Source organism: Catharus ustulatus, chromosome 30 (assembly GCF_009819885.2).
Source record: "Catharus ustulatus isolate bCatUst1 chromosome 30, bCatUst1.pri.v2, whole genome shotgun sequence".
In the NCBI taxonomy this organism is placed as follows: domain Eukaryota; kingdom Metazoa; phylum Chordata; class Aves; order Passeriformes; family Turdidae; genus Catharus; species Catharus ustulatus.
This window is the reverse complement of record NC_046250.1, coordinates 2441357-2462107: the sequence shown is the minus strand read 5'-3', so window position 1 is coordinate 2462107 and position 20751 is coordinate 2441357. Positions and strand designations below refer to the sequence as shown.

The following is a 20751-nucleotide window of genomic DNA, read 5'->3' as shown; positions in this document are numbered from 1 at the left end:
ACTCCCCAAAAATTCCCAAAAAATCCCCAAAAAATCCCTAAAAAAACCCCCAAAAATCCCAGAAAATTCCTAAAAAATCCCATTAAAAAATCCCAAAAAAATCCCAAAAAAATCCCTAAAAAATAAAAAAAAATCCAAAAAAAATCCAAAAAAAATCAGAAAAAAATCAGAAAAAATCCCAAAAAAACCCTAAAAAATTCCAAAAAAATCCCCAAAAAATCCCAAAAAATCCCAAAAAAATCCCAAAAAAACCCCAAAAAAACCCTAAAAAAATCCCAAAAAATCCCCAAAAATTCCTCAAAAATCCCCAAAAAATCCCAAAAAATCCCCAAAAAAATCCCAAAAAATCCCCAAAAATTCCTCAAAAAATCCCCAAAAAATCCCAGAAAATCCCTCAAAAATCCCCTAAAAAATCCCAAAAAATCCCCAAAAAATCCCAAAAAAACCCTAAAAAATCCCAAAAAAATCCCGAAAAAATCCCAAAAAATTCCCCAAAAAACCCCAAAAAACCCCTAAAAACATCCCCAAATAATCCCTAAAAAATCTAAAAAAAAAAATCCAAAAAAATCCAAAAAAAATCAGAAAAAAATCAGAAAAAAATCAGAAAAAAATCAGAAAAAATCCCAAAAAATCCCAAAAAAATCCCCAAAAATCCTTAAAAAAATCACAAAAAATTCCCAAAAAATTTCCTTAATTTCCCAGAACAATTCCCTGCAGTGTCAGAGCCAGATGTCAGAGGTGCAGTCCCCCCCCGGGTAGCGCACCTCGTGTGCCAGGCAGGGCCCCCCCGGCTCTTTGCCGAAATCCAGCAGGAATTTGGGGTTCAGGCTCAGCCCCCCCTGGGCTGTGTCCACGTCCAGCTGCAGCAGCACCGAGCCCTGCCTGGGGAAAAATGGGAAAAATGGGAATTTAGGGGAAAAATGGGGAATTTAGGGGAAAAATGGGGAATTTAGGGGGAAAAATGGGGAATTTAGGGGGAAAAATGGGGAATTTAGGGGGAAAAATGGGGAATTTAGGGGGAAAAATGGAGGAAATTTATGGGGAAAAAATGGGAAATTTAGGGGAAAAATGGGGAATTTAGGAGAAAAAATGAGAAATTTAGGGGGAAAATGGGGAATTTAGGGTAAAAAATGGGAAATTTAGGGGGAAAATTGGGGAATTTAGGGGAAAAATGGGAAATTTAGGGGGAAAATGGGGAATTTAGGGGAAAAAAAAAGGGGAATTTAGGGGGAAAATGGGAAATTTAGGGGAAAATGGGGAATTTTGGGGAAAAAATGGGGAATTTAGGGTAAAAAATGGGGAATTTAGAGGGAAAATGGGGAATTTAGGGGAGAAAATGGGGTGAAAATGGGGAATTTAAGGTAAAAATGGGGTGAAATGGAAAATTTAGGGGAAAAATGGGGGAAAATGGGAAATTTAGGGGGAAAAATGGGAAATTTAGGGGGAAATATGGGGAAAAATTGGGAATTTAGGGTAAAAAATGGGGAATTTCGGGGGAAAATGGGGTGAAAATGGGAAATTTTGGTTGAAAATCGGGAAAAATTTGGGTTGAAATGAGGGAAAATGGGAAAAAATGGGGTGAAAATGGGGAAAATGGGGAATTTAGAGGAAAAATGGGGAATTTAGGGGAAAAATGGGGAATTTAGGGTAAAAAATGGGGGATTTAGGGGAAAAAATGGGGAATTTTGGGTAAAAAATGGGGGAAAATGGGGTGAAAATGGGAAATTTAGGGGAAAAATTGGGGAATTTAGGGTAAAAAATGGGGTGAAAACGGGGGAAAAATGGGAATTTAGGGGAAAAATGGGGTAAAAATGGGTAAAAAATGGGGTGAAAATGGGGTGAAAAGGAGGAAAAATGGGAAATTTAGGGGAAGAAATGGGGAATTTAGGGGAAAAAAATGGGGAATTTAGGGTGAAAATGGGGTGAAAATGGGGAATTTAAGGTAAAAATGGGGTGAAATGAAAAATTTAGGGGGAAAAATGGGGAAATTTAGGGGAAAATGGGGAATTTAGGGTAAAAAATAGGGTGAAAATGGGGAATTTAAGGTAAAAAATGGGGTGAAATGGAAAATTTAGGGTAAAAAATGGGGAAAATGGGAAATTTAGGGTAAAAAATGGGAAATTAAGGGTAAAAAATGAGAGAATATGGGGTGAAAATGGGAAAAAAACGAGGGGAAAATGGGGTAAAAATGAGAAATTTAGGGTAAAAATAGGGAATTTAGGGTAAAAAATGGGGGAAACGGGGTGAAAATGGGGAAAAATGGGGAATTTAGAGTAAAAAATGGGGAATTTAGGGTAAAAAATGAGGGAATATGGGGTGAAAATAGGGAAAAATGGGGTGAAAAGGGGGAAAAATGGGAAATTTAGGGTAAAAAAATTGAAGAATATGGGGTGAAAATGGGGGGAAATGGGGTAAAAATGAGAAATTTAGGGTAAAAAATTTAAAATTTAGGGTAAAAAAATGGGAAATTTAGGGGAAAAATGGGGAATTTAGGAGAAAAAATGGGAAATTTTGGGGAAAAAATGGGGAATTTAGGGGAAAAATGAGGTGATTAATTAGTGCTTAATTAGCCATTAATTAGTGGTTAATTAGTGCTTAATTACTGAATAATTAGTGGTTAATTAGTGGTTAATTAGCGATTAATTAGTGGTACTAAATTAGTGATTAGTGATTTATTTCTGATTAATTAGTGGTTAATTAGCGATGCATTAGTGATTCATATGTGGTAATTAGTGATTAATTAGTAATTAATTAGTAGCTAATTAGTGATTAGTTAGTGGTTAATTAGCCATTAATTCGTGATTAATTCGTGATTAATTACTGAATAATTAGTGGTTAATTAGTGAATAATTAGCAATTTATTTCTGATTAATTAGCAGTTATTTACTGATTAGTTAGTGGTTAATTAGTGATTAATCAGGCATTTATTAGTGGTTAATTAGTAAATAGTTAGTGGTTAATTCGCGATTAATTAGTGATTAATTAATGGTAAATAGGGATTAATTATTCATTAATTAGCAGTTAATTAGTGATTAATTACTGATTAATTAATGATTAATTAGCGACTAATTAGTGATTAATGACTCATTAGTGGTTAATTAGTCATTAATTAACGATTTATTTCTGATTAATAAGTGATTAATTAGTGATTAGTTAGTGGTTAATTAGTGGTTAGTAATTAATTAATGGCAACTAGTGATTAACTATTGATTAATTAGCAGTTAATTAGTGATTTGTTAGTGGTTAATTAGTGGTTAATTAGAGATTAATTGGTGGTTAATTAGTGATTAATTAATGGTTAATGAGGGATTAATTAGTGATTAATTAATGGTTAATTAGTGATTAATGAGTGATTAATGAGTGATTAATCAGCCCCACCTGATGAGCTCGGGGTAGAACTGCCGGTCCCAGGCGCTGAACAGAGACGTGGTCACGTAGAGACGGCGCCCGTCCAGGCTGAGCTGCAGCATCTGGGGCCCTCCTGGGATCTTCTTCCCCTGGAAATTCAAAAATCCCATCCAGGAGATCCCAAATGTAAAATTTTGGGGCAAAAATCCCAAAAATTTGGGGTAAAATTTGAATTTTTTGGGATTTTTTTTGGGATTTTTGTCCCCGCGCCCGTCCAGGCTGAGCTGCAGCATCTGGGGCCCTCCTGGGATCTTCTTCCCCTGGAAATTAAAAAATCCCATCCAGGAGATCCCAAATGTAAAATTTTGGGGGAAAATTTTGGGGTTTTGGGGCAAAAATCCCAAAAAATTGGGGCGAAAATTGAATTTTTGGGGATTTTTTGGGATTTTTTTTGCTATTTTTTGGAATTTTTTTTGAATTTTTTTTTATTTTTCCTGGGATCTTCTTCCCATTAAATCCCAAAAATCCCATCCAGGAAATCCAAAATCCCAAATTTTGGGGGAAAATTTTGGGGTTTTGGGGCAAAAATCCCAAAAATTTGGGGTGAAACTTGAATTTTTTTTGATTTTTTTTTTATTTTTTTGGCTATTTTTTGGATTTTTTTTTATTTTTCTTGGGATCCTCTTCCCCTGAAATCCCAAAAATCCCATCCAGAAAATCCAAAATCCTAAATTTTTGGGGAAAATTTGAAGGTTTTGGGGCAAAAATCCCAAAAATTCGGGGTGAAAATTGAATTTTTTGGGATTTTTTTTGGATTTTTTTTGCTATTTTTTCGAATTTTTTTTGAATTTTTTTTTTATTTTTCCTGGAATCCTCTTCCCATGAAAATAAAAAAATCCCAACCAGAAAATCCAAAATCCCAAATTTTCGGGGAAAATTTGAAGGTTTTGGGGCAAAAATCCCAAAAATTTGGGGCGAAAATTGAATTTTTTGGGATTTTTTTGAATTTTTTTTGGAGTTTTTAAAATTTTTCCTGGGATCTTTTTCCCTTGAAATCCCAAAAATCCCATCCAGGAGATCCCAAATGTAAAATTTTGGGGCAAAAATCCCAAAAATTTGGGGTAAAATTTGAATTTTTTGGGATTTTTTTTGGGATTTTTGTCCCCGCGCCCGTCCAGGCTGAGCTGCAGCATCTGGGGCCCTCCTGGGATCTTCTTCCCCTGGAAATTAAAAAATCCCATCCAGGAGATCCCAAATGTAAAATTTTGGGGGAAAATTTTGGGGTTTTGGGGCAAAAATCCCAAAAAATTGGGGCGAAAATTGAATTTTTGGGGATTTTTTGGGATTTTTTTTGCTATTTTTTGGAATTTTTTTTGAATTTTTTTTTATTTTTCCTGGGATCTTCTTCCCATTAAATCCCAAAAATCCCATCCAGGAAATCCAAAATCCCAAATTTTGGGGGAAAATTTTGGGGTTTTGGGGCAAAAATCCCAAAAATTTGGGGTGAAAATTGAATTTTTTTTGATTTTTTTTTTATTTTTTTGGCTATTTTTTGGATTTTTTTTTATTTTTCTTGGGATCCTCTTCCCCTGAAATCCCAAAAATCCCATCCAGAAAATCCAAAATCCTAAATTTTTGGGGAAAATTTGAAGCTTTTGGGGCAAAAATCCCAAAAATTCGGGGTGAAAATTGAATTTTTTGGGATTTTTTTGGATTTTTTTTGCTATTTTTTCGAATTTTTTTTGAATTTTTTTTTTATTTTTCCTGGAATCCTCTTCCCATGAAAATAAAAAAATCCCAACCAGAAAATCCAAAATCCCAAATTTTCGGGGAAAATTTGAAGGTTTTGGGGCAAAAATCCCAAAAATTTGGGGCGAAAATTGAATTTTTTGGGATTTTTTTGAATTTTTTTTGGAGTTTTTAAAATTTTTCCTGGGATCTTTTTCCCTTGAAATCCCAAAAATCCCATCCAGGAGATCCCAAATCACAAATTTTTGGGGAAAATTTGAAGGTTTTGGGGCAAAAATCCCAAAAATTTGGGGTGAAAATTGAATTTTTTGGGATTTTTTTTAATTTTTAAAAAATTTTTTTGGCTATTTTTTGAAATTTTTTTTTAATTTTTCCTGGGATCCTCTTCCCATGAATTTCAAAAATCCCATCAGGAGATCCCAAATCATAAATTTTGGGGTAAAAATCCCAAAAATTTGGGGTGAAAATTGAATTTTTTGGGAATTTTTTTGGGATTTTTGTCCCCGCGCCCGTCCAGGCTGAGCTGCAGCATCTGGGGCCCTCCTGGGATCCTTTTTTCCCTGAAAATAAAAAAATTCCATCCAGAAAATCCAAAATCCTAAATTTTGGGGGAAAATTTTGGGGTTTTGGGGCAAAAATCCCAAAAAATCTGGCGTAAAAATTGAATTTTTTGGGGTTTTTTTTGAATTTTTTTTGATTTTTTGGAATTTTTTTCGGGTTTTTTTGGTTATTTTTTGGAATTTTTTTTTATTTTTCCTGGGATCCTCTTCCCATGAATTTCAAAAATCCCAACCAGGAAATCCAAAATCCCAAATTTTTGGGGAAAATCTTGAGGTTTTAGGGCAAAAATCCCAAAAATTTGGGGTAAAATTTGAATTTTTTGGGAATTTTTTTGGGATTTTTGTCCCCGCGCCCGTCCAGGCTGAGCTGCAGCATCTGGGGCCCTCCTGGGATCTTCTTCCCCTGGAAATTAAAAAATTCCATCCAGGAGATCCCAAATCATAAAATTTGGGGGAAAATTCCCAAGTTTTGGGGCAAAAATCCCAAAAATTTGGGGTGAAAATTGAATTTTTTCGGATTTTTTTTTAATTTTTTAAAAAATATTTTGGATTTTTAAAAAATTTTTCCTGGGATCTTCTTCCCATTAAATCACAAAAATCCCATCCAGGAGATCCCAAATCCCAAATTTTAGGGGAAAATCTTGAGGTTTTGGGGCAAAAATCCCAAAAATTTGGGGCAAAAATTGAATTTTTGGGGAATTTTTGGAATTTTTTTGGCTATTTTTTGAATTTTTTTTTTCATTTTTCCTGGGATCTTCTTCCCATTAAATCACAAAAATCCCATCCAGGAGATCCAAAATCCCAAATTTTTGGGGAAAATTTTGGGGTTTTGGGGCAAAAATCCCAAAAATTTGGGGTGAAAATTGAATTTTTTGGGGATTTTTTTGAATTTTTTTAAAAATTTTTTTGGCTATTTTTTGGAATTTTTTTTTTATTTTTCTTGGGAACTCTTCTATTGAAATCACAAAAATCCCATCCAGGAGATCCCAAATCCCAAATTTTAGGGGAAAATTTGAAGGTTTTGGGGCAAAAATCCCAAAAATTTGGGGTTAAAATTTGAATTTTTTGGGAATTTTTTTGGGATTTTTGTCCCCGCGCCCGTCCAGGCTGAGCTGCAGCATCTGGGGCCCTCCTGGGATCTTCTTCCCCTGGAAATTAAAAAATCCCATCCAGGAGATCCCAAATCATAAAATTTGGGGTAAAAATCCCAAAAAAATCCGGGGTTTTGGGGCAAAAATCCCAAAAAATTGGGGCGAAAATTGAATTTTTTGGGATTTTTTTGAATTTTTTTTGGATTTTTTTAAATTTTTCCTGGGATCTTTTTCCCATGAATTTCAAAAATCCCATCCAGGAGATCCCAAATCCCAAATTTTACGGGAAAATTTGAAGGTTTTGGGGCAAAAAATCCCAAAAATTTGGGGTGAAAATTGAATTTTTTGGGATTTTTTTTAATTTTTTTGCGGGATTTTTGTCCCCGCGCCCGTCCAGGCTGAGCTGCAGCATCTGGGGCCCTCCTGGGATCTTCTTCCCCTGGAAATTAAAAAAATCCCATCCAGGAGATCCCAAATCACAAATTTTGGGGAAAATTTTGGGGTTTTGGGGCAAAAATCCCAAAAATTCGGGGCGAAAATTGAATTTTTTGGGAATTTTTTTGAATTTTTTTAAAAATTTTTTTGACTATTTTTTGGAATTTTTTTTTATTTTTCTTGGGATCCTCTTCCCCTGAAATCCCAAAAATCCCATCCAGAAAATCCAAAATCCCAAATTTTTGGGGAAAATTTGAAGGTTTTGGGGTAAAAATCCCAAAAATTCGGGGTGAAAATTGAATTTTTTGGGATTTTATTTTGATTTTTGTCCCGGCGCCCGTCCAGGCTGAGCTGCAGCATCTGGGGCCCTCCTGGGATCCTTTTTTCCCTGAAAATAAAAAATTCCCATCCAGAAAATCCAAAATCCCAAATTTTTGGGGAAAATTTGAAGGTTTTGGGGCAAAAATCCCAAAAATTTGGGGTGAAAATTGAATTTTTTGGGATTTTTTTGGAATTTTTTTGTAATTTTTTTTATATTTTTCCTGGGATCCTCTTCCCATGAAATCCCAAAAATCCCATCCAGGAGATCCCAAATCCCAAATTTTAGGGGAAAATCTTGAGGTTTTAGGGCAAAAATCCCAAAAATTTGGGGTAAAATTTGAATTTTTGGGGAATTTTTTTGGGATTTTTGTCCCCGCGCCCGTCCAGGCTGAGCTGCAGCATCTGGGGCCCTCCTGGGATCTTCTTCCCCTGGAAATTCAAAAATCCCATCCAGGAGATCCCAAATCATAAAATTTGGGGTAAAACTCCCAAGTTTTGGGGCAAAAATCCCAAAAATTTGGGGCGAAAATTGAATTTTTTGGGATTTTTTTTTAATTTTTTCAGATTTTTTGGAATTTTTTTCCGTTTTTTTTGGCTATTTTTTGGAATTTTTTAAAATTTTTCCTGGGATCCTTTTCCCCTGAAATCCCAAAAATCCCATCCAGGAGATCCCAAATCACAAATTTTGGGGTAAAAATCCCAAAAATTTGGGGCGAAAATTGAATTTTTTGGGATTTTTTTGGATTTTTTTTGCTATTTTTTGGAATTTTTTTGGATTTTTTTTTTATTTTTCCTGGAATCCTCTTCCCATGAAATCCCAAAAATCCCAACCAGAAAATCCAAAATCCCAAATTTTTGGGGAAAATTTTAGGGTTTTGGGGCAAAAATCCCAAAAATTTGGGGTGAAAATTGAATTTTTTGGGGATTTTTTTGAATTTTTTTTAAAATTTTTTTGGCTATTTTTTGGAATTTTTTTTTTATTTTTCTTGGGAACTCTTCTATTGAAATCACAAAAATCCCATCCAGGAGATCCCAAATCCCAAATTTTAGGGGAAAATTTGAAGGTTTTGGGGCAAAAAATCCCAAAAATTTGGGGTAAAAATTGAATTTTTTGGGATTTTTTTTTAATTTTTTCGGATTTTTTGGAATTTTTTTCGGGTTTTTTTGGCCATTTTTTGGAATTTTTTTAAATTTTTCCTGGAATCCTCTTCCCATGAAAATAAAAAAATCCCAACCAGAAAATCCAAAATCCCAAATTTTCGGGGAAAATTTGAAGGTTTTGGGGCAAAAATCCCAAAAATTTGGGGTGAAAATTGAATTTTTTTGGATTTTTTTGAATTTTTTTGGAATTTTTTTAAATTTTTCCTGGGATGCTCTTCCCATGAATTTCAAAAATCCCATCCAGAAAATCCAAAATCCTAAATTTTTGGGGAAAATTTGAAGGTTTTGGGGCAAAAATCCCAAAAATTTGGGGTGAAAATTGAATTTTTTGGGATTTTTTTGAATTTTTTTGGCTATTTTTTGGAATTTTTTAAAATTTTTCCTGGGATCCTTTTCCCCTGAAATCCCAAAAATCCCATCCAGGAAATCCAAAATCCTAAATTTTTGGGGAAAATTCGAAGGTTTTGGGGCAAAAATCCCAAAAATTTGGGGCGAAAATTGAATTTTTTTGGGATTTTAAGGAAGGAAAATCCAATCTCAGGAAAGGTTTTGGCATCAAAAATTTAAAAATTTTTGGATTTTTTTGGAGAAAAAAACTCAAAATTTGGGAATATTTATCTTGATCCCAAATTTATAAATTCCACGATTTTTTTTCCCCAATCTTGAGAAAAAAATTTGAATTTTTTTTTATTTTTGTGAAAGAAAATTCAACCTCAGGGGGGATTTTGGTATCAAAAATTTAAAATTTTTTGGATTTTTTTGGGGGAAAAAAACTCAAAATTTGGGAATATTTATCTTGATCCCAAATTTATAAATTCCATGGGTTTTTTTCCCCATCTTGAGAAAAAAATTGGATTTTTTTGGAATTTTTGGGAAGGAAAATCCAACCTCAGGAAGGATTTTGGTGTCAAAAATTTCAAATTTTTTGGATTTTTTTGGGAAAAAAACTTAAAAATTTGGGAATATTTATCTTGATCCCAAATTTATGAATTCCATGATTTTTTTTCCCAATCTTGAGAAAAAAATTTGAATTTTTTTTTATTTTTGTGAAAGAAAATTCAACCTCAGGGGGGATTTTGGTGCTAAAAATTTCAAATTTTTGGATTTTTTTTTTGGGAAAAAACCTCAAAAATTTGGGAATATTTATCTTAATCCTAAATTTATAAATTCCATGATTTTTTTTCCCCATCTTGAGGAAAAAATTGGATTTTTTTTTTTGATTTTTAGGATTTTTGGGAAGTAAAAATTGACCTCAGGGTCGAGTTTTTGGTGTCAAAAATTTCAATTTTTTTTTATTTTTTTGGGGAAAAAAACCTCAAAAATTTGGGAATATTTATCTTGATCCCAAATTTATAAATTCCATTATTTTTTTCAGAGAAAAAAATTTGGTTTTTTAGGAATTTTTGAGAAAAAAATCCAATTTTGCGGGGAGTTCGTACGTCAAAAAATTCAAATTTTTCGGATTTTTTTTGGGAAAAAAACCTCCAAAATTTGGGAAACTTCACTATGAAATAAAATCCAACCTCAGGATGTGAAAAATTTGTAAAATTTGGTAAAAAAATCCAAATTTTTGTTGTTGATTGTGACCTGGATGACGCAGGGCTCCGGTTGCTGGCGCAGTTCTCGATCCTCCAGCACGGTCACGGCTCCTCCTCGGCTGATGCTGCCCCCCAAAAACACCTGGAAAAAAAAAGAAAAAAGTCAGGAATTATTAAAAAAATAATTGGGGTTTATTAAAAAAAAATTTGGGGGATTTTTTGGGGTTTTTTTAGAATTTTTTTGGGATTTTTTTGGGGTTTTTTCGAATTTTTTTTAATTTTTTGGGGATTTTTTGGGGATTTTTTTTATTTTTTTGTGGGATTTTTTTTGAGTTTTATTTGCATTTTTTTTATTTTTTGGGGATTTTTTTTGCATTTTTTTGGGATTTTTTAAAGGGATTTTTGGGGATTTTTTTGGGATTTTTTTGAATTTTTTTTGAATTTTTTGGGGATTTTTTGGGGTTTTTTTCGGGGATTTTTGGGGGTTTTTTTGGGGATTTTTAAAATTTTTTTGGGATTTTTTGGGGTTTTTTTTGATTTTTTCAGGGATTTTTTGGGATTTTTGGGGGAGTTTTTTTGTATTTTTTTGGGAATATTTTCAGGGATTTTGGGGGATTTTTTTGGGATTTTTTAGATTTTTTTAGAGATTTTTTGGGGGTTTTTTTGGGATTTTTTGGAATTTTTTTTTTAATTTTTTGGGGATTTTTTTGGGTTTTTTTCGGATTTTTTCAGGGATTTTTTTGGGATTTTTGAGGGTTTTTTTGGGGTTTTTTTGCATATTTTTGGGAATATTTTCAGGGATTTATGGGGATTTTTTTTGGATTTTTTTAGAGATTTTTTTGGGATTTTTTTGTATTTTTTTTTAATTTTTTGGGGATTTTTTGGGATTTTTCCAGGGATTTTTTGAGGGGATTTGGGGGGTTTTATTTGCATTTTTTTGGGGATTTGTTCAGGGATTTTTGGGGATTTTTTTGGGATTTTTTTAGAATTTTTTTCAGATTTTTTTGGGGTTTTTGGGGGATTTTTTTGAATTTTTTTTAATTTTTTGGGGATTTTTTGGGATTTTTTCAGGGATTTTTTGTGGGATTTTTTTGGGTTTTATTTGCATTTTTTTTATTTTTTGGGGATTTTTTTTGCATTTTTTGGGGATTTTTTAAAGGGATTTTTGGGAATTTTTTTGGATTTTTTAGATTTTTTTAGAGATTTTTTGGGATTTTTTTGGGATTTTTTTGAATTATTTTTGAATTTTTTGGGGATTTTTTGGGGTTTTTTTCAGGGATTTTTGGGAGGTTTTTTTGGGGATTTTAAAAATTTTTTTGGGATTTTTTTCAGGGATTTTTGGGGATTTTTTAGATTTTTTTAGAGATTTTTTGGGGATTTTTTGGGGATTTTTTTGGATTTTTTAAGGAATTTTTTAGGATTTTTTTGGGGTTTTTTTTGTATTTTTTGGGGATTATTTTCAGGGATTTTTGGGGATTTTTTTGGGATTTTTTAGATTTTTTTAGAGACTTTTTGGGATTTTTTTGGGATTTTTTTGGGATTTTTTTGAATTTTTTTTAAATTTTTTGGGGATTGTTTGGGGTTTTTTTGGGGATTTTTGGGGTTTTTTTGGGGGATTTTTTCAATTTTTTGGGGATTTTTTCAGGGATTTTTGCGGGTTTTTTAGATTTTTTTTAGAGATTTTTGTGGGGGTTTTTTTGGGATTTTTTTGAATTTTTTTTTTATTTTTTGGGGATTTTTTGGGGTTTTTTTTTTATTTTTTCAGGGATTTTTTGGGATTTTTTTGGGGGTTTTTTTTTTTATTTTTTGGGGATTTTTTTCAGGGATTTTTGGGGATTTTTTTGGGATTTTTTAGATTTATTTTAAGATTTTTTTGGGATTTTTTTGGGATTTTTTTGAATTTTTTTAATTTTTTGGGGAATTTTTGGGGATTTTATTTTATTTTTTTGTGGGATTTTTTTGGGTTTTATTTGCATTTTTTTTTATTTTTTGGGGATTTTTTTTTGCATTTTTTTGGGATTTTTTAAAGGGATTTTTGGGGATTTTTTTGGGATTTTTTTGAATTTTTTTTTAATTTTTTGGGGATTTTTGGGGTTTTTTTCGGGGATTTTTGGGGGTTTTTTTGGGGATTTTTAAAATTTTTTGGGATTTTTTGGGGGATTTTTTGGGGTTTTTTTCGGATTTTTTCAGGGATTTTTTGGGATTTTTTTTGGGTTTTTTTTGTATTTTTTGGGATTTTTTTAAGGGATTTTTTGGGATTTTTTTGGGATTTTTTAGATTTTTTTAGAAATTTTTTGGGGATTTTTTTTGGGATTTTTTTTAATTTTTTTTAAATTTTTTGGGGATTTTTTTGAGTTTTTTTCAGGGTTTTTTTGGGATTTTTGAGGGATTTTTTCAGGGATTTTTGGGGATTTTTTTGGGTTTTTTTCCGAGATTTTTGGGTATTTTTGGGGATTTTTTGGTGGTTTTTGGGGATTTTTTCAGGGATTTTTTTGGATTTTTTGGGGGTTTTTTTGCATTTTTTTGGGATTTTTTTAAGGGATTTTTGGGGATTTTTTTGGGATTTTTTAGATTTTTTTAGAGATTTTTTGGGGATTTTTTGGGGATTTTTTTGAATTTTTTTTTAATTTTTTGGGGTTTTTTGGGGTTTTTTTCAGGGTTTTTTTTGGGATTTTTGAGGGATTTTTTCCAGGATTTTTTGGGGATTTTTTTGGTATTTTTTAGATTTTTTTAGAGATTTTTTGGGGATTTTTTGGGGATTTTTTTTGAATTTTTTTTTAATTTTTCGGGGTTTTTTTGAGTTTTTTTTCGGGGATTATTGGGGGGGTTTTTGGGGTTTTATTTTAAGTTTTTAGGGATTTTTTTGGGAATTTTTTCGTGGATTTTTTTTTATTTTTTTGGAGCTTTTTTTGGGTGTTTTTTGGGATTTTTTGCTGACCTGCCCCACGAGTTTGGGCTGTTTGGGGGGAATTTTTTGGGATTATTTTGGGAATTTTTGGGGCATTTTTTATTATTTTGAGGCGGATTTTTTTGGATTTTTTTTTATTTTTGGGGGAATTTTTTTGGGAATTTTTTGTGAATTTTTTTGATTATTTTTGGGAGCTTTTTTTGGGTTTTTTTTGGGATTTTTTGCTGACCTGCCCCACGAGTTTGGGATTTTTGGGGGGAATTTTTTTTTAATTTTTTGGGAATTTTTGGGTCATTTTTTATTATTTTTGGGGGAATTTTTGGGGGATTTTTTTGGGAATTTTTTGGGATTTTTTTATTATTTTGGGATGATTTTTTTTGGGAATTTTTTGTGGATTTTTTTTTATTTTTTTGGAGCTTTTTTTGGGTTTTTTTGGGGGATTTTTTGCTGACCTGCCCCACGAGTTTGGGTTGTTTGGGGGGAATTTTTTGGGATTATTTTGGGAATTTTTGGGGCATTTTTTATTATTTTTGGGGGAATTTTTTGGGATTTTTTTGGGAATTTTTGGGGTATTTTTAATTATTTTTGGGGGAATTTTTGGGAGATTTTTTGGGTTTTTTGGGGGAATTTTTGCTCACCTGCCCCACGAGTTTGGGCTGTCTGGGGGGATTTTTTTGGGGGATTTTTTGGGGGATTTTTTGGTTTTTTGGGGGAATTTTTTTGGGGGATTTCTTTTTGATTTTTGGGGGAATTTTGGGGATTTTTTGGAGGACTTTTGGGATTTTTTTTGGGAATTTTTGGGTCATTTTTTTATTATTTTAGGCGGATTTTTTGGGATTTTTTGGGGATTTTTCTATTATTTTGGGACGATTTTTTTGGGGATTTTTTGTGAATTTTTTTGATTTTTTTTGGGAGGTTTTTTTAGGTTTTTTTTGGGATTTTTTGCTGACCTGCCCCACGAGTTTGGGGTTTTTGGGGTCGCTGATGTCGTACTGGCGAACGTCGCCGTGGATCCAGTTACTGAAATAAAGGAATTTATCATCCAGGGAGATCAGGATGTCGGTGATCAGACCTGCCAGGGAAAATTCCAGAGAAAAATCAGGGGGGGGAAGGAGGGAGAATCTTAAAAAATTCAAAAATAAAAAAAAAAAATTCCAAAATCCCCCAAAAAATCCTCAAAAAATCAAAAAAATCCCCTAAAAAACCCCACAAAAACCCCAAAAAAATCCCCTAAAAATCGTCAAAAAAATCCACAAAAAATCCCAAAAACCCCCCAAAAAAATCCCAAAAAATCCCACCAAAAATCCCAAAAATCCCTGAAAAAAATCCCAAAAATCCCCTAAAAATCCCCTAAAAAATCCAAAAAAATCCCCCCCAAAATCCTAAAAAAAATCCCCCCCAAAATCCCCAAATCCCAAAAAAAATCCTCAAAAAATCCCCTAAAAATCCCCAAAAATCCCAAACAATCCCCTCAAACATCCTCAATAAAATCCACAAAAAAATCTCCTAAAAATCCCCCCAAAAAATCCCAAAAATCCTTAAAAAAATCCCACAAAAAATCCCAAAATCCACAAAAAATCCCTGAAAAAATAAAAAAAATCCCCTAAAAATGCCAAAAAATCCCTTCAAAAATCCTCAAAAAAATCCACAAAAAATTCCCCCCAAAATCCCAAAAATTCCCCAAAAAATCCCCTAAAAAATCCCAAAAATCCCCTAAAAATCCCCTAAAAAATCCCAAAATCCCAAAAAAATCCTTCAAAAAATCAAAAAAATCCCCTAAAAAATCCCACAAAAAATCCTCAAAAATTCCCCCAAAATAACCCAAAAAATCCCCCCAAAAATCAAAAAAATCCCTGAAAAAAATCCCAAAAATCCAAAAAAATCCCCTAAAAAATCCCAAACAATCCCCTCAAAAATCCACAAAAAAATCCACAAAAAATCCCAAAAATCCCCCCAAAATCCCCAAAAAAATCCCCTAAAAATTCCCCCAAAAATCCCAAAAATCCCCCCAAAAATCCCAAAAACGCTCCCAAAAATCCACAAAAAAATTCAAAAATCTCTCCCAAAAAATCTCAAAAATCCCCAAAAAAATCCCAAAAATTCCCTTAAAAATTCCCTTTTTTCCTCCAAAATTTTCCCAAATTTTCCCATTTTTTCCCCCAAATTTTCCCCCAATTTTCCCAATTTTTCCCCAAAATTTTCCCATTTTTTCCCCAAAATTTTCCCATTTTTTCCCCAAATTTCCCCACCTGGCATTTCTGGCAGCAGCCACCCCTGCACTTTCTTGCTGGGCACCTCAATCACTTTTTCTGCTTCCCATTTTCCATCCTAAAATAAAAAAAATTTAAATTTTTTCACCCAAAATCCCCAAATTTCCATAAATTCCCAAATTTCCCCAACCCCACTTGGGAGGTTTCCATGAAAAATCAGGAATTTCAAAAGGAAAATTCAAATTTTTGCTGGGTTTTAAATCAGAATTTGGGGAATTTTTGGGGAAATTGTGGATTTTAGGGTTGTGGATGGGAAAAAAAAAATCCCAAAATTTATCAGAATTCAGTGGAAAAATCCCAGAAATTTCAGGGAAAAATCTCAAAAAAAACTGGAGAAAAATCCCAATAATTAAATTAAAATACCCCAAGAATTCCATGGAAAAACTCCAAGAATTCCATGGAAAAATCCCAAAAATTCTGAGGAAAAATCCCAAGAATTCCATGAAAAATCCCAAGAATTCCATGGAAAAATCCCAAAAAATTCTCATAAAAAATCCCAAGAATTAAATAAAAAATCCCAAAAATTCAATGGAAAAATCTCCAAAAATTTTGGGAAAAATCCCAAAAATTAAATAAAAAACCCCAAGAATTCCATGGAAAAATCCCCAAAATTCCATGAAAAAATCCTAATAATTCCATGAAAAACCCCAAGAATTCCATAGAAAAACCCCAAAAATTCTGAGGAAAAATCCCCAAAATTCCATGAAAAAATCCCAAAAAATCCAAGAAAAAATTCCTAAAAAATCCCAAATTTTCACCAAAAAACCCCCTAAAAAATCCCAAATTTTTTCCCCAAATCCCCAGATTTCACCCCAAACTCACTGAAGTTTTTTAGAACCTGTGGATCTCCCTAAAACTCTCAGAAATCCATGGAAAAAATCCCAAAAAAAGCCAAAATTCCATTAAAAAATCACAAAAAAAATCCCAAAATCGCGCAAAAAAAATCCCTAAAAATCCCAAATTTTTGCCCAAAATCCTCAGATTTCACCCCAAACTCACTGAAATTTTTTAGAACCTGTGGATCTCCCTAAAACCCTCAGAATTCCATTGAAAAAAACCTTAAAAATCTCCAGGAATTCCATGGAAAAACCCCAAACACTCGACGGAAAAAAACGTGAAATAAACCCGAAATTCCATGGAAAAATCCCAAAAAAATTCTAAAATTCCACCAAAAAATTCCAAAATTTTCAGATTTCACCCCAAACTCACTGAGGTTTTTTAGAACCTGTGGATGTCCCCAAAACCCTCAGGACTCCATGGAAAAAATCCCAAAAAAACCCCAAAAATTCCATTAAAAAATCCCAAAAAAATCCCAAAATGGCGCAAAAAAATCCCTAAAAATCCCAAATTTTTGCCCAAAATCCCCAGATTTCACCCCAAATCCCAGGAACTCACTGAGTTTTTATAGAACCTGTGGATCTCCCTAAAACCCTCAGAATTTCATTGGAAAAAACCTTAAAAATCTCCAGGAATTCCATGGAAAAACCCCAAACGCTCTACGGAAAAAAACGTGAAATAAACCCGAAATTCCATGGAAAAATCCCTAAAAAAACCTAAAATTCTACAAAAAAATCCCAAAATTTTCAGATTTCACCCCAAACTCACTGAAGTTTTTTAGAACCTGTGGATGTCCCCAAAACCTTCAGAAATCCATGGAAAAAATCCAAAAAAAAGCCAAAATTCCATTTAAAAAATCCCAAAAAAATCCCAAAATGGCGCAAAAAAATCCCCAAAAAATCCCAAATTTTTGCCCAAAATCGCAGGAATTTACCAAATTTTTGTAGAATCTCCAAATTTCCCCACTCAGGGCACAGCCCACAAAGCCCTGAGCAGCTTTGGGGTCGTGCAGGAATCGAATTTCCAGCGGGATGGATCCCGATCCCAAATCCAGTTCCTGGATCAGGCGCCGCTCGCTCCAGTCCCAAACGTTGATTCGGCGCCCGTAGAACCCTAAAAAAAAAATTTTTAAAATTTAAAATTGATCAAAAATTAAAAAATTTGAAGAGTTGAAGGAGGGTTGGGGGTGGGGAAAAAATTTAGGGTTTTTTAAAGGGGGTTTTGGGGTTAAAATTTGGGTTTTTAGGGGTTTTTGTTGTTAAAAATTTGAATTTTTTTTTATTTTTTGGGGTCAAAATTGGATCCAATTTTAGAGGAATTTCTGCTCTGAAAAATTTAATTTTTTAATGAATTTTTGCTGTAAAAATTCAATTTTTGGTGAATTTTTGCTCTTTAAAAAAAATCAATTTTTTTTGGAATTTCTGCTCTAAAAAATCCAATTTTTGAAGAAATTTTGCTCTGAAAAATTCAGGTTTTTTTAGGAATTTCTGCTCTAAAAAATTCAATTTTTGGTGAATTTTTGCTCAAATAAAATCAATTTTTAATGCATTTCTGCTCTAATAAAATCCAAGTCTTTATTAATTTCTGCTCTAAAAATTGCAATTTTTAATGAATTTTGGCTCTAAAAAATTCAATTTTTGGGGGAATTTCTCCACTAAAAAATTCAATTTTTGATGAATTTTCGCTCTAAAAAAAATCCGAATTTTAACGAATTTTCGCTCTAAAAAATCCAAATTTTAACCAATTTTCACTCCAAAAATTGCAATTTTTACCACATTTTCACTCTAAAAATTTGGAATTTTTGGACTTTTTGATTCTCCCAGACCTTTCTGCACATCCTGGGGGTCGAAGCCCCCGCTGAGGATTTTGCGCTAAAAAATTCAATTTTGTGGGAATTTTTGCTCTAAAAAATCCAATTTTTGGTCAATTTCTTCTCTGAAAAATTCAATTTTTGACCAATTTCCACTCTGAAAAATTCAACTGTTTTGGGAATTTTTGCTCTAAAAAATTCAATTCTTTATGAATCTCTATTCTAAAAAATCCAATTTTTGATGAATTTTTGCTCTAAAAAATCCGAATTTCTGCCGCAAAAAAATTTCAAATTTTAATCAATTTTCGCTCTAAAAAATCCAAATTTTAAACAGATTTTTGCTCTAAAAAATGCAATTTTTGAGGAATTTCCAGTCTAAAAAATTCAAATTTTTGATGAATTTTCACTCTAAAAAAATCCAAATTTTACTGAATTTTTGCTCTAAAGAAATCCAATATATAATTAATTTTCTCTCTGAAAAATTCAATTTTTTGGGGAATTTCTGCTCTAAAAATCCGATTTTTAATGATTTTTTCCTCTGAAAAATCCCATTCTTTATGAATTTCTCCTCTAAAAAATTCAATTTTTGGGGGAATTTCTGCTCTAAAAAAATCACATTTTTGAGGAATTTCCGCTCCAAAAAAAATCCAAATTTTAACGAAATTTCGCTCTAAAAAATCCAAATTTTAACCAATTTTTGCTCTAAAAAATCCAAATTTTAACCAATTTTCACTCCAAAAATTGCTATTTTTAACTTTTTTTTTGGACTTTTTGATCCTCCCAGACCTTTCTGCACATCCTGGGGGTCGAAGCCCTGGCTGTGGATTTTGCGCTAAAAAATTCAATTTTGTGGCAATTTTTGCTCTAAAAAATGGAATTTTTGAGGTATTTCCACTCTAAAATATTCAAATTTTGGAGAATTTCTACTCTAAAAAATCAAATTCTTTATGAATTCCTGCTTTGAAAAATTCAATTTTGGGGGAAATTTCTCCTGTAAAAAATTCAATTTTCGATGAATTTTCGCTCTAAAAAAAATCCGAATTTTAACGAATTTTCGCTCTAAAAAATTCAAATTTTAACCAATTTTCGCTCTAAAAAATCCAAATTTTAACCAATTTTCGCTCTAAAAAATCCAAATTTTAACCAATTTTCACTCCAAAAAATGCTATTTTTAACATTTTTTGGGAATTTTTTATTTTCCCAGACCTTTCTGCACATCCTGGGGGTCGAAGCCCCGGCTGAGGATTTTGGGGACGCCCCACTCCGTGCTCAGCAGGACGTTGTGCCGGGGTTGGTACCAGAAGTCGTAGCCCAAACTGGGAATTTTTTCTCCTTTTTCCCAATTTCCTTTCACTTCAAAAGTTTCTCCATCCAGGAGGACAAAAGTGCCTGGAAAAAAAATTTAAAAAAATGGGGTTGGAGAAATGAAAAAAGCTTGAAATAAAATTATTTCTATCCCTGAAATTTTCCATTCCTAATTTATTCTACCCCTGAATTTTTCTATTCTTAAAATTTTTTATCCCTGAATTTTTCCATCTCTAAAATTTTCCATCCCTAAAATTTCCTATTCCTAAAATTTTTCAATTCCTGAAATTCCCTATTCCTAATTTTTTCTATCCATGAGTTTTCCTATTCCTAAGATTTTTTATTCCTGAATTTTTCCGTCCCTAAAATTTCCCATCCCTAAAATTTTTCAATTCCTGAAATTTTCCATCTCTAAAATTTTCTGTAATTGAATTTTTCTATCCATGAATTTTTCTATCCCTAAAATTTTCTATCCCTGAAATTTTTTCCTTCCCTAAAATTTTCTATTCCCAAAATCTCCTATCATTGAATATTTCTATCCCTGAAATTTCCAATTCTTAAAATTTTCCATCCCTAAATTTTTCCATCCCTAAAATTTTCTATCCCTAAAATTTTCTATCCCTGAAATTTTCCATTCCTAAAATTTTCTGTCCCTAAATTTTGCTATCCCTAAAATTTTCTATCTCTAAATTTTTCTATCCCTGAAATTTCTCAATTCCTGAATTTTTCCATCCCTAAATTTTTCCATTCTTAAAATTTTCTATCCCTAAAAAATTCCATCCCTAAATTTTTCAATTCCTGAATTTTTCAACTCCAAAAATTTTCCATTCTTAAAATTTTCTATTCTTGAAATTTTCCATCCCTACAATTTTCCATCCCTAAAATTTTCCATTCCCAAAATCTCCAATGATTGAATTTTTCTATCCCTGAAATTTCCAATTCCTGAAATTTTCCATCCTTGAAATTTCCAATTCCTAAAATTTTTCATCCCTAAAATTTTCCATTCTTAAAATTTTCTATCCCTAAAAATCTCTATCCCTAAATTTTTCCATCCCAAAAATTTTCTGTCCCTAAAATTTTCCATCTCTAAATTTTTCCATCCCAAAAATTTTCCATTCCCTAAAATTTTCTATCTCTAAAATTTTCTATCCCTGAAATTTCCTATCCCTAAAATTTTTCTATCCCTAAATTTTTCAATTCCTAAAATTTTCTATCCCTGAAATTTCTCAAATCCTGAATTTTTCCATCCCAAAAAATTTTCCATTCCCAAAATCTCCAATGATTGAATTTTTCTATCCCTGAAATTTCCAATTCCTGAAATTTTCAATCCTTGAAATTTCCAATTCCTAAAATTTTTCATCCCTAAAATTTTCCATTCTTAAAATTTTCTATCCCTAAAATTTTCCATCCCTGAAATT

The 20751-nt window shown here is 32.2% G+C and overlaps 1 protein-coding gene across 1 annotated transcript in view; it reads right to left on the bottom strand.

The window, feature by feature from the left end:
- Positions 1–648: 648 nt before the first annotated feature.
- The window catches only part of LOC117008787 (methanethiol oxidase-like), a 33095-nt gene continuing 12992 nt past the window's right edge, over positions 649–20751 (bottom strand). The window contains exons 6-12 of the mRNA XM_033082853.1: positions 19235–19417; positions 17153–17331; positions 15361–15439; positions 14062–14183; positions 10253–10345; positions 3379–3497; positions 649–882 (exon numbers count right to left, since the gene is read on the bottom strand). Coding sequence (XP_032938744.1) covers positions 720–882; positions 3379–3497; positions 10253–10345; positions 14062–14183; positions 15361–15439; positions 17153–17331; positions 19235–19417 — 938 coding nt within the window. The 3' untranslated portion in view covers positions 649–719. The remainder of the gene's footprint in view (positions 883–3378; positions 3498–10252; positions 10346–14061; positions 14184–15360; positions 15440–17152; positions 17332–19234; positions 19418–20751) is intronic.